This window comes from Octopus bimaculoides, chromosome 14 (assembly GCF_046866305.1).
Source record: "Octopus bimaculoides isolate indiv1 chromosome 14, ASM4686630v1, whole genome shotgun sequence".
Lineage (NCBI taxonomy): Eukaryota > Metazoa > Mollusca > Cephalopoda > Octopoda > Octopodidae > Octopus > Octopus bimaculoides.
The window spans coordinates 28036584-28050790 of NC_142941.1; the positions used below are offsets into that span (position 1 = coordinate 28036584).

The window sequence follows — 14207 nt, forward strand, 5'->3', positions numbered from 1 at the left end:
ATTATAAATAACATATGCATAGAAAATTTCATTTAAAAATATTCATTTTTATGAAAGTTATGACCTTCCAAAGTTGGTGGGTACAACTCTGTAGTTATGCCATCAATGTTTTGTAAATATACCACGATGTGAATGATTGTGTTTACTTGCACGTGTATACGTTTGAGAGAGCGAGAGAGGAAGAGGGGGAGAAATGAATAGAGATTGAGAGCAATGTGTATGTTGTTGTCACAGGTCATGTATGCGTGGTTGTGTGTGTTTTTACGTATCTATGTTATGAAAAATAGGTGAAGACTACTGAGATGAAAGTTTAATCTATGACGTTGTATGTATCACGTTCTCTCTCTCCCTCTCCTTCTTTTACTCTTATTCTCTATATTTTTATGCTGAGCGCTTGTGTAAGAATAGCGTTCCAGGTAGAAGGGATGAAATATAAAAGTTGCTAGAAACAACAGCAAAATCTCCCTTAAATCACACAAAGTAAACGGAATTTAAAAAATCTAATTACTGCACTGGAAGGTTCAGATCGAGAAAATTCCAATGATGTAAAAATTTTTACGAAAAAGTGGAAAATATGGATTTCTATAAACTTTTAAAAAGGCTTCACACAGACACACAATTTCAGCTTTATATATTAAGATATATATAGACACATGTATATAAGTAGACTAACTCTCGATTGGCTGAGAGAGTAAAGATAATATAATAAAAGCCACTAGTCTGGTATTTCACAAGACTTGTACATTTTATCATTATAACTCTGTGTGTGTGCGCGTGCGTGTGTGTGTGTGCGTGCGTGCATGTGTGTAATTATAAGATCCAAGGACTAGATGTAGGAAGTTAGTAAGCTTTGAGCAGTCCGTAGTTGGTATAAAAGACAACTTTCAGGAACAATAATAGTTTGTTGATACAGAAAGTAGTAGGCTTTTTCCATACCAAAGTTTGATAAACTGCAAAAAGTTTTTTTATAGCTCACAGTTAGCAACTAGGATTGCTATGAATAGAAATAAAAATCCAAATTGAGGGAGTGGAGCATATAAAATCCAGGCTACATATGTTTCCTAGCTAGTAGGTTCTCAGAAGTAATAATTACTCAGTGAGGGGTACTCCACTAACTACTCATTAGGCCAAAGATACCTTAGTTATATAGAGGTTACATTATTTCTAACGACAATGTAACATTTATAGAACTAAAGTATCTTTGGCCTGATGAGTAGCTAGTGGAGTACCCCTCATTGAATAAATGTTACATCAAAGGATCTGCTAGCTAGGAAACATATGTAGCCTGGATTTTACCTGCTCCACTCCCTCAATTTGGATATATATATGTATATATAGTTGTGTGTGTATGTGTATATATATATGTATGTATATGTATGCATATATACATATATACAATACACAAATACACACACACACACACACACACACGTATATATATATATGTATATCTATATCTGTGTATCTATGTCTGTCTGTCTGTCTGTATATATTTATACATGTGTACATATGCATGACTGCATGAGTTGTTTTATATATCCATGATATCAGCCCTGAAAATGCTTGCTACATACTGAGAAGGTATCTAGATGAATAAATTTCATTACATTTTTCTTATAAATATTCTCTTTTAACTCTATAACTACAAATGGATAATATTCCATTCCATTATTTTCCTGCTACCCTAATAGTTATTTGATACTAAAACTAAAAACATCAATAATAATAATAATAATAGTGGTGGTGGTGGTGGTGGTGGTGGTGGTGGTGTTGGTGGCGGTGGTGGCGATGGTGGCAGTGATGATGATGATGAATAGTCAGAGAAAGAATCAATCAATTATATTTAACCCAGTATTTTACTGGTGTTTATGCTATTGATCCTGCAAAGATGATAGCTAAAGTTAATTTATGCAGAATTTGAACTCAGAAGGACATAACTATAGACTACAAAACAATTAGTGTGTTTATGATGGTGATGATTTTGATATATATTTCTAATTTAGGCACAAGTCCGGCAGTTATGAAGTGGCAAAGTTAATCAGTATTTGACCGGTACAGTATATCTTTGACCCCAGTAAAATGAAAGGCAAATTTGACCTTGGCAGGATTTGAACTAGTGGCATAGCTAAAGGGTGAGCCACCTAGAGCAGCACTTGAGTTTGGACCCTCTTCCTGAGCTTGTACAAGCACCCAAACCTGTACAGGCTTATACAGCCAACCTAAAAGTACTGCCTCGATAAAAATGTTTCACAGGGCTGCCCACCCTTCACCTCCACCCTAGCTATGCTACTTGTATGAAGTAGAGAGCCAATGGCTTTTTATTTGACTCTAATAATTCTGTCAACCCTCCCCATTATGGTTTCAATAATTGTTTCAAATTTAGGCAAAAGGCCAAAGATTTTTGAGAAATGAAGGTTAGTCAATAACATTGACCCAAGTACATAACTTGATTTACAAAACCCTCAAAAAAGATGAAAAGGCAAAGCTATCCTAGTCTTTCATCTTTCCAGGGTCAATAAACTGAAGTACTGAGTCAGTAAAGTAAAGAACCTCAAGTACTGTGTAAGTAAAATAAAGTACCAGTGAATTATTGAGTCAGTAAAATAAAGTACCAGTCAAGTACTGGGTTAATTAAATAAAGTACTAGTCAAGTACTGATATCGATGGTATCAGCTAACACTCTGCTCTTGAAATTGCTGGCTTTGTACCTAAATTAGAAACAATAGTTGTTGTCACTTGTAAAGGAGCCATTGTTTTATGCATGGAATAAGTAATCAGTTACTTCATTGAAATATATTTATGTATTCAAGAAAGAGATAAGTAAATGATAGGTTAAATAATGCTGAAATAAACAAAGGATTTAATAGAATAAAACACATATTATTCATGAAACAAACACCCTGAAACATCCAGTGGTAATAATTTGCAATTTGAGTTTGAAGAGGATTTTGTGCCAGAATTTCTACTCTTCTTTCTTGTGAATATCTTAGCAGCTCTCCTTGTCTCTCAGTGTCTGCCTACTGAAGAGATTCTTTTTTTTATATACTTTATATATATAGTGTAGATCTCTGTGCTTTTTGCCTGTCACTGCATTGCTACAAATCTTTCTGAAATTATACATTCTTCATACACAATAAATTGTTCAATCATAAAATAAATTCCTTGAAAATGGCTCTGAGAAATTAATCAGTTAATTTATCTTTCAGAAATGATGAAAAGTAAAGGACTGAGACAGACAGACAGACAGACAGGCATATATATATATATGTTGAGAAGACAGAAATAGATGAATGGATAGATAGATAGATAGATAGATAGATAGATAGATAGATAGATAGATAGATAGATAGATAGATAGGCAGGCAGGCAGGCAAGTAGGTAGGCAGGCAAGCAGGCAGACGGGCAGGTAGGTAGGTAGGTAGGTAGGTCAATAGGTAGATTGGTAGGTAGGTAGGGAGGGAGGGATTGCAAAAAGTAACTAGAAAAATGACAAATTTATATTCATGAGTTCTCTGAGCAGGGAGAATTTATGAATGGAGATTTGTATTTGTTTACGTTTTATGGTAAATTGCTTTTTTTTTTAAATAAAAAATTCTTATTTTCAACAATGGCAGCTTAATAAGTTAATTAAATGTTTCTAAGGATGGCACTGAGAAAAGAAAACAGTTTGGTGAAAGGAAGACAGATAATACAGTCATTATATGAATGTATATCTCTCTGAGTGCATGTATCTAGATACATGCACAGAAAGAGAGAGTGGCAGAAGTTGTCTTTTAGAGAAACAGTATTGTCTTTGTATACTATATCTATATATTGTAAAATAAAGGATGCCTGTGTGTGTGTAATACATATGCATTTCTACAGTTTTCAACCGATGTTCACCAAACATTACTTATGTGCCAAGGATTGTCATGCACAATAACATTTTACCCAGAGCAAGAAACATAAAGCAATAAGCAGGGAAAAAGGTATTTGACATGGTTTTTTATCAAATAACTGTAATTTTCAACCGATTCTCTCCCTTCAACTTGTTTGATATTTATTTGGACCATGTTACATTTCCAGGGCTGTTGAAGGGCATGATCACTCTACAGCTGTGGTTCATATGGAACTGCTGGATTCTGATGGTAAGTACATTTTCTAATTCTCATTGTGTTGTCAAGAAATATATAAATGAGATACCTAGAGGGTTTGTTGTGACTAGGGAAGCTGTCAGGTGTTAGCATCAGTGGTTTGATATTGTAGCACTTCTTTACTTCCAGTTCAGTCTGGATCAAGCACATTCATAATCAATCAATAATGCATGAGTCAGTGGAGTGTAGTAGCATGTGGTTATAATGGTCGAGGGCCAGTGGAGGGGTTGTATGGCTTGTCAATTGTATGAGGTTGTATGACAGTGATGGAAGTGGGCCAGTAATGAGTGTATATTCCAGGGGTGTGATATTGTATGGACAGATTTATATCTTTGAATTAAAGATAGTTATAGGCACAGACATGGATGTGAGGTTATGAAGATTGCTTTGTAACCCCATGGTTCAGGATCTATTTGACTTCACAGTGCTTTGGGAAAATGTCTTCAATTGCAGCTTTGTGCTAACCAAAGCCTAAAGTGAAATTGATAGACAGAAACTGTAAGGAAGCCTGTTACATATGTACATACATAAATACACACACATACATGCATGCATACACACAAACATGCATGCATCCATCCATCCATACATACATACATACTATTTTACTGTTTCCATTAACATGTTTGCTAATTTTCACATACGAATGCATGTTAATGTGCCTGTGATTATTCAAATACTATGTATACATATTAAAGTTCTTGAAAATACTCTGCCATCCTTCAAAAATCAACAGTGCATGAAACTCCAACAACTTAAGCCCTCTATTTTGATTCTAAACCTTATTTTATTCTCCCTTTATATTTCTCTGTGCTTCCCATTATATTTATTTGTTTGTTTTATTTATTTATCTCTAACAATATGCTTTATTGCTTATATATTTATTTTTTATTTGTTTATTCATTTAAATTAATGCTGGGATGGTCATTCCATCAATCTTTTAAAAAATTGTTCTAGAAGCCAATCTCTTTGATACATCTATTTTATTGTTTACTTTTATATTTTTCTGATTCTTTGAATGTTGATATTTTTATTTTTTAAACTTTATTGTATGTATCTACTGCTTCTCCTTCTGAGTTGGCATTGATCTGTGGCCGTTACGTCCTTAAAGCAAGTCATAAATAGTAACATGATGAGTAAATTTATCGCTTGTGGGATATATATTAGGTCAGCTTGCTTTCTGTAGTAGAGTCAATGTTTTGAACTACCATGAATTGTTCTAAAGATTAATCTGGTAGTTAAATTTTCAGCGCACTTGTATATATGGCTGTACATACACACATATATATTTATATGGATGTATACACACATATATATTTATATGTATATTTTATATACATATATATATATGTATATATATATGTGTGTGTGTGTGTGTGTGTGTGTGTGTGTGTGTGTGTGTGTGTGTGTGTGTGTGTGAATGCTCTGTTATCTAGCTAGCAAGATTATGAAACAACTGTAATCAGAAGGATTAAACATCTATTCATTCTCTTCATTTCTCTTATCTGCATTCATACTCTCTCTCTCTCTCTCTCTCTCTCTCTCTCTCTCTCTCTCTCTCTCTCTCTCTCTCTCTCTCTCTCTTTCTGTGTGTGTGTGTGTGTATAATCAATATATAAAAATACGATTCAGGATCCAAAAGTAGGAAGCTGGTAAGCTTCATGTATTGAGTGGCAGGTGGCTGGTATAGAGAGCAAAAAGTGGGCAATGTATGATAAGAAACAATAACAGTGTATTAGCACTGAGAGTTGCACACTGGTTCACCAGTCCCCAGTCAAATCGTCCAACCCATGCTAGTGTGGAAAGCAGACGTTAAATGATGATGATGATGATGATATATGACTGCCTGTTATATGTTAGGAATTGCTCAAACCAGGAACTACAGAGAATTAAGGGTAGGCTGGCCAGATTTTTCAGCAGAATGGGGATGGGTATAGTTTATGAAGATGATGTCTCAGTAGCAAATTTCCTAGATGTAACATTAGATATGAAGAATAAAACATATAGACCATACCACAAACCCCTAACAAACCTACAGTATATAAGTAAATCAAGTAACCATCCTAGGGCTATAATAGAAAATCTAGTAAAAAATATATCTTTAAGACTCTCCAAACTATCTGCTAACAATAGGGTATTTAATAATGAAGCTAATTTCTATAATGCAGCACTAAATAAGGCAGGATATAAAGAAAGGGTCTCCTATATTGAAAATGGTAGCAAAGGAATTGAAACAACTGACAACAACAATAATAATAATAATAATAATAATAATAATAATAATAATAATAGGAATAAACACAAAGTAAATAAACTAAATAAACCAAAGTACCCTCATAAAAACAACATAGGTAACTTAAAATTCTTTAAAAACAATATTAATAACCATGAGGATAATAATAAGGATAATAAAATCTGGCTCATAATCCCATTTGGGAGAAATATCAGGAGAAATATCAGATAGCTAAGTTTAGAGAAGTGATAGGTAGACACTTCCCAAGGAGCTCACACTATGGTAAGATTATCAACACACATATAATCAGATTTGGATTTTCAAATACTAGGAACATAGCACAGATAATAGCAGCACATAACATTAAAATACTTGAGTCTAGGGAAACAGGTAGGAATGAGAATTTGAATAATAATATAAATGGCAGTAATAATAATAATAATAATAATAATAATAATAATAATAATAATAATAATAATAATAATAGTGAGAATGATAACAATGATGGTAATAATAATAATAATAATGATAATAATGGTGATAATGATAGTAGTAGTAATAATAATAATAATAATAATAATAATAATAATGGAGGTTCATTTATTAATAATAGGAGTAAGAGCATAATCACAGTAAAAGAGGTAAACCCTAGGAGAATAAAATTTGAAGGACCTAATGCGAAAGTCAAAAATATAATATATCAATGCAAAGTAAAGACTCAAACAGATACCATGACATACTTGGGGTGCATTTCAGGACAGGTATGCCGTAGAATTTCTAACCATTTCTCATGCTTTAGAGATAGGAAGAAAATGGCTAGCACTAGTCTTAGCAAATACATCTGGGGTCTTAAGGAAAGTAATAAACAGTATTCATTAGAATGGTCTATAATAGCTAGATCAATGCCATATGAGAGAGGAAGAAAGTATTGTTCGCTCTGTACGGTGGAACTATACCACATACTCTTCTCTAAGGATAAATTGATCAATAAAGTAAAGAATAATGCTCTGAAATGTACGCATATCATAAGAAGTACATTTCGTTGGTATAAATGATCTCAAGATGTGATGAAGTACAGCAGGATGTCTCATGTATGTTTATGTATGTGCAATTATGCATATATGGATGAGTGCATATAAGTGTGTGTGTGTGTGTGTGTGTGTGTATATATATATATATATATGTATATATATATATATATATATGTATATGTATGTGTGTGTGCATGTGTATGTATATATGTATGTGTGTATATATATGTATATATATATATATATATATATATATATATGTATATATATATATATATATATATATATATGTATATATATATATATATGTATGTGTGTGTGTACGTATATGTGTATACATATGTATATGTGTGTGTGTATGTATATATGGATAGGTATACAGGTAAAGTGTATGTATGCATATGTATACGGGTAATATAGTATAGTAAAGAGAAATAAACAAAATAATTAATTAATCTAGTGGAAATCCACAGGAGAGCAATAAAAATAGAAAATTAAGGAGCTAACGAGATCCTAAAGACCTAATAATAGTTATGTTTGTGTTTTTTCGTGTTTTGTTCGATAGGTAACCACTCCTGAAGAAGTGCCAAATGTCTAAATCCAATGGACCAGTCACTGGATAAGTTTGGCACAGAAATGTTAACATAGAGTGGTGAATAAATCGATATATCGAATTTGAAGTCTCTGTCTCTTTTGAATATGAAAATTTAAAAGTTTAAAAACCTTATAATATATATATATATATATATATATATATATATATATTATTGTGTCTGGGGAGAGTCATTCTCTTTTCGTGCCTCACTGGTTCAAGATCCACTCATTTACTTATTTATTTCTTCTAAACTTTTCGTTGTGTCTTGCAACCTTTTCAATAGTAGTTGACTGTCCATTATCAGAGGTGTGTTCATCAGTGGGCATGTGTATACACATAAGTATGTTTGTATGTAAGCATGTATGTGTGTGTATGCATGTATGTGTGTATGTATGTGTGTGTGCTTGAGGTACCTATCTATCTATTTATCTATCTGATTACTTACATATCCATTTACCTACATATATATGTGTGTGTGTGTGTATGTATATATATATATATATATATATATAAAATTAGAAATATTGCACTTCTAAATCTCTCAGAGGGACTTATACAATAGCAGCACAATAAAGTGATAGTTTGTTGCCAACTAAATGTGGCAATCCCAGGAAATGGAAGAATGCTACTGCTATTTAGCTGCAGGAAACATTGTTTCCAGTTATGTGACACAAACTTTCTGTATCCTTAAGTTTTCAAACGGGGCAGATAAGAACCTCCACCTAGCAAAGCCAGCATCCAGAGATTAGTTTTTGCTCTTCATCAGTCTGGTGTAGCTTGGCTTGGCTTGCTTATTTGCCTTTGAAAACTTATAGAATTTCAAGTGAAATAAATTCACTGATCTACAAAATTAGAAATATTGCATGTCATAGCCCCTTTCCTGGGTCTGCCACATTTAGTTGACAACAAACTACCACTTTATTGTGCTGCTACTGTATAAGTCTCTCTGAGAGATTTAGAAATGCAATATTTCTAATTTTGTAGATCAGTGAATTTATTTCACTTGAAATTCTATAAGTTTTCAAAGCGAATAAGCATCAACAGCTAGCAAGCCACTTTTTGTTGCTTTTTGAAGAACTGTAGCTGAATTTTTTGTGCAAAGCCATCATTGTTGGGTGGCAGTGAATAATTGAGAGAAATGAAAAGTTACGCAGAGGCTACTGGAGGTCGAGTTCCCCTAGATCCACCTGTGCTGAAGCCGGAGATGATACAGTGGAATGAGGAGCTGATAAACAAATATTATGGTATGGTAGAGAAAGAAGGGTCAGATATAAGAATGACCCTGCCAGAGGATGAAAAAGTGAAAATCGAAAAGAAGACGGTCATATTCAGAACATTTTCGAATGAAAATAGAAGAATTGAACATGCACCACAGGAAGAGATAGAAGAAATTTTGGAAGAACAAATAGGAGACAGCATAGCGTTCTTTATGAGAGGAAAGGGATATGCGTCGATAATAGTAACCTTTTTATCAGAAGAGGAGGCGGAAAGAATCTCCAACAGGCTGATACAGGGAGAAAAATGGACTTTGATGCCAAACTGTTTGGGCAAAAGAATTGTTAGAATTAGGGTGGGAAGAATCCCACTGTCGATAGACCCAGAGTGGATAATAGCCGCAATTTTTCATTTAGAGATGAGGAAGGAAAGCGAAGACGTGAGGACTGGCATAAAAAACTGAACCCAACAACTGAAGTAATGGGGCTACGGATTAGAGATAATTTGTGCAGTAAGCCCAAAATATTACGACAAAATACCTGAAACTTTAGAGCTACCAAATGAAGAAAGGCTGGAGATAATGTTGGAGGGAAGACCCCCAAAGTGTTACGGATGTGGTAAAAGAGGGCGCTTAAGAAAGAAATGCCCTAGAGCAGCAGTGGAAATGGTAGAGGAGAGTATTCAGGAGAATATAATGGTAGAAAAACAGCAGAAAACAGAACATGACAGGAACTTTGTGGAGGTGAAAGCCAGAAAAAGAAAGAGAAGGATGTCACCGGCGACAGTAGAATTGAAGAAGTACAAAGCAATGGAAGAGGAAACCTAACCCACAATGAGAAACAGTGAAGATTTACCAGTAGGATCACCAATAAAGGACTTACAAGTACAGAGTCATTCAAACCAGCAGACACTCAAACACATAGACATGCAAAAGCACACAAGTAATAACGAACAGAAACAAGACAACCCAGAATTACGGAAACCTAAAGTCATAGACACACAGATGAAACACGTAGAATTACAGTCAAAACGAACACACAGACACACAAATACAGAGACACAATCATACGAAAGCCAAAAACTGCAGAAATATAGAGACAAGCTACAACATGCAAAACACAAACAAAAAGAAAATTTATAGTGAAATATAAGACACTCCAAACTTGAAAGAATTTCAAAATTGAAAGACATTGTGAAAGATTGAATCCACTGAGGCTGGAGGTAGATGTTGAACTGCACACCTCGGTGGTGAATTATGTGGACGAAAAGGAGAAGATGAAGTGGTAATTCATGATTTATTTAAGAAACTGTGAAAAACATTTGGTTAAACTTATTGTTTTTTTTTTGTTTTTTTTTAAGTGGAAAGAAAAGGAAATAAGTAAATTCTGGAACTATTGAATGAACATTTGTTTAAAAAGTTTTAAAATTGTATGGTGAAAGTTTTAAAATTGTATGGTGAAAGTGAAAAGGGAAGTCATGGTTTCGCCTCAGAACGAGGCTGGAAATTATTAGGTAAAATGTAAAGTTTTAAAGAAAAAAAGGAATCCACATTGTCATCTCGGAGTGAGAGAGCCGTCTCATTTTCATTGTAAATTAATTCATTTCACATTCATCATTTCATGTGTTTTTTGTTCCTGCATGTCTGTGTATGTCCCCTCTGTGTTAGGCATTGTGCCAGTAATAAAGAATAAAGCTAACAAGCTAGAATGATGAAGAGCAATGACTCTGAAACTAGTCTCTGGATGCTGGCTTTGCTGGGTGGAGGTGCTTATCTCCCCCATTTGAAAACTTAAGGACACGGAACACTTGTGTCACATAGCCAACTGGAAATGATGTTTCCTGCTGCTAAATAGCAGTGGAATTTTTCCCTTTCCTGGGACAGCCACATTTAGTTGGCAACAAACTATCACTTTATATATATATATATATATATATATATACATACATGTCTACATAACAGCCTACTAACAACTCTACCTGTGCATATATAAACTGTGGGTATTGGGGTATGAGTACCTGCTACATATATTCCTTATTTAGTACTGGGTATGTTCATTTATAAGGACGTACTCCTTTATTTGTCTGAATGTTGGGTCCTTCAGGTGCTTGAATAAAATCTGAATGTCAAGTTGACCCAGCATGCCTCCTTGTTGGTAGAGTATGGAGGACTGTTTTTTGTCATCCTATTGTCTCAAATAATCATTTAGTCTCTCTGCTATGCTTCTAGAGGTCTCACCTATGTATATCATGTGCTTTACAAGCACGCTCTATGCAGCTTATGCTGTAGACTACATTTCTAGTTCTACAGTTAATGCCAGAGTTAATCTTACATACCATGCAGTTATCATTGGTGCATGTGGTATTCACAAAGGGCTACATCCTTCATAGTTGTGATCTGATGGTGCTCCCTGGCTTTTCAACAATCTTAATGTTGAGTTTGGCCTGCTTCAGAGCTTTTCCTAAATCTTTGGGCTAGTTCTTCATGGGCTATGGCCTCTACAAACATCATTCCTTGATATTTGTCGGTCTTATACCACGTGTTCATCCTGTTTGCTTTGTTACAAACTGTATCCTATTCCACTCTTTACTTCTATATTTATGGCAGGTACCACTGGTTTCATTACATATAATACTATCTAACTTCTTTCTAGAACCTGATCTTTCTGGTCATATCCAGAGAATTGCATGCAGTGCATGAAGTTTCTTTGTTTCATAGGGTTTGTATAAAGGGGACACGTTCATTATCCTAACTAAGTTTGCTATCAGCATGTTGATTTTCATGTTGTGTGACAAAATTGAGATATATAAAAAAAAAAGACATATAAAAAAGGTATTTCTTTACAAATTTATCAATCAGAAATGGTCAGTCACAATAAACTCTAAAGTATGTATGGTTTCTCCCAGAAGAGAAAACATGCATACACTCTCAGACATCTGTTCATATAGACACAAAAATGCACACATACATAAAAACATACTTGTATGTATGCATATTGCATGCTTACATGCATACAAAAAACACATCTATTCATACATAAAATCAAACATACACACATAATGCATGCATATTGTACATACACATTCATACAGAGACACACATACATAAGACACACATACAAAAGTTACACACATCTATACATCTGTCTACCCATCCATCCATTCATACATGCAGCAGATAGACATTGGGATACATACAGGCATACAAAAAACCCATCTATTTATCCATCCATACATCTATCTATATATATTCTTATATTTGTCTACCCATCCATATATACACACCTACATGCATGCATGAATACATACATATACATACATATACATACACATGCATGCATTAACACACACACACACACACACACACACACACACACTTGTTGGAGCATTTGGCCACATGGCTAACTGCCTCAATGGTAATCTTGAGAAATTGAGTATCACAAAACTACAAAGTAACTTAAAATTCCAGCTACAAGTTATTAAAGATACTGTCAATATATGTAAAACAGTCAAAAAGTTCAACGTGTTATAAGCTCTACACATACAATGGCATTTATGCCGACATCGATGTGAATGTACACGTACATACATTCATATATAGAAGACTACCCTGTTGATGTTGTCTAATTTCCATTGAAAGACTCTTGTTTGTACATTAGAAGCTGGCTCTTACTCCATTAGTGAGAAATTTGAAAAATAAAACCATGAAAACTCTCTCTTTCTCTTTCTCCCTCTCTTTCTTTCCCCCTCTCCTCTCTCCCCCTCTCCTCTCTCCACCTCTCCTCTCTCCCCCTCTCCTCTCTCCCCCTCTCCTCTCTCCCCCTCTCCTCTCTCCCCCTCTCCTCTCTCCCCTCTCTCTCTCTCTTTCTCTCTCACATGCACACACATACAACCAACATTCATTCATTGATGTATATACAAACATACATAAATACATGCACATCCATATGAATAGCCCACATCTATCCATACACACACGTGTATATGCAAACATATATTTATGCATACACACACACACACATAGATACACATACATACCTACATACACATACCTATATATATATACACGTATTATCAATACTTCTTTCAAGTATTCTTAACATTCTCCCCAAAGCTTTCAAGTTCTTCCAATTTCATTGTATTCTATAAATCTCTTCATAAATTGTCCAAAATATATACATTTTGATTGACCACTGCTCATTAGGAAAATCTACCTTTAACATTCAGTCAGTTATTGATGCTACTGTCTCCCATTGTCTTACATAAAATTCTACTTCACAGACAATTAATGTTAAAGGTCATGTGTTAGGTTACTGCTAGCTATTTTAACATCTCCAATGTTGCCAGTCTGTTAATACATACTGTAAAATTTGTACTAACATACATACTGGTCAGAGATAATAAAATTTAATCAATTAAAATGATGCCTTTAATGAGGAGAAAAATATAATTATCTTTATGATTAGGTGCAAGCATGGCGATGTGGTTAAGAAACTTGCTTAGTAGCCACGTGATTTTAGGTTTAGTCCAACTGTACAATTTGGGTTGACCAGTGCTTTACACACACACACACACACACACACACACACACATGCACACACAAACACACGCACACACATGTATATATTATTCTTACACAATAATGACTACTGACCGAGACCTTTGGAAATGTGCTGTGCGTGAGAAGACCCGGCAAGCCAAGTGAGATCGTTGCCAGTGCCACTGGACTGGCTCTTGTGTGGGTGGCACATAAGATGTACCATCCTGAGCGTGACCGTTGCCAGTACCGCCTGACTGGCCTTGTAGGGTTTTCGAGCGAGATCGTTGCCAGTGCCCTTGGACTGGCTCTTGTGCGGGTGACACATAAAAGCACCCACTACACTCTCTGAGTGGTTGGCGTTAGGAAGGGCATCCAGCTGTAGAAACTCTGCCAAATTAGATTGGAGCCTGGTGTAGCCATCCGGTTGCACCAGTCCTCAGTCAAATCGTCCAACCCATGCTAG

The 14207-nt window shown here is 34.7% G+C and overlaps 1 protein-coding gene across 4 annotated transcripts in view; it reads left to right on the forward strand.

Annotated features, from left to right (window-relative positions):
* LOC106878084 (VPS10 domain-containing receptor SorCS3) overlaps positions 1 to 14207 on the forward strand; it is a 1080069-nt gene that overhangs the window by 664846 nt on the left and 401016 nt on the right. For all 4 annotated transcript variants that reach the window (XM_089362577.1, XM_052972785.2, XM_089362576.1 and 1 more), the window contains one exon: positions 4066 to 4127. In XM_089362577.1, the coding sequence (XP_089218703.1) occupies positions 4066 to 4127 (62 nt within the window). The remainder of the gene's footprint in view (positions 1 to 4065; positions 4128 to 14207) is intronic.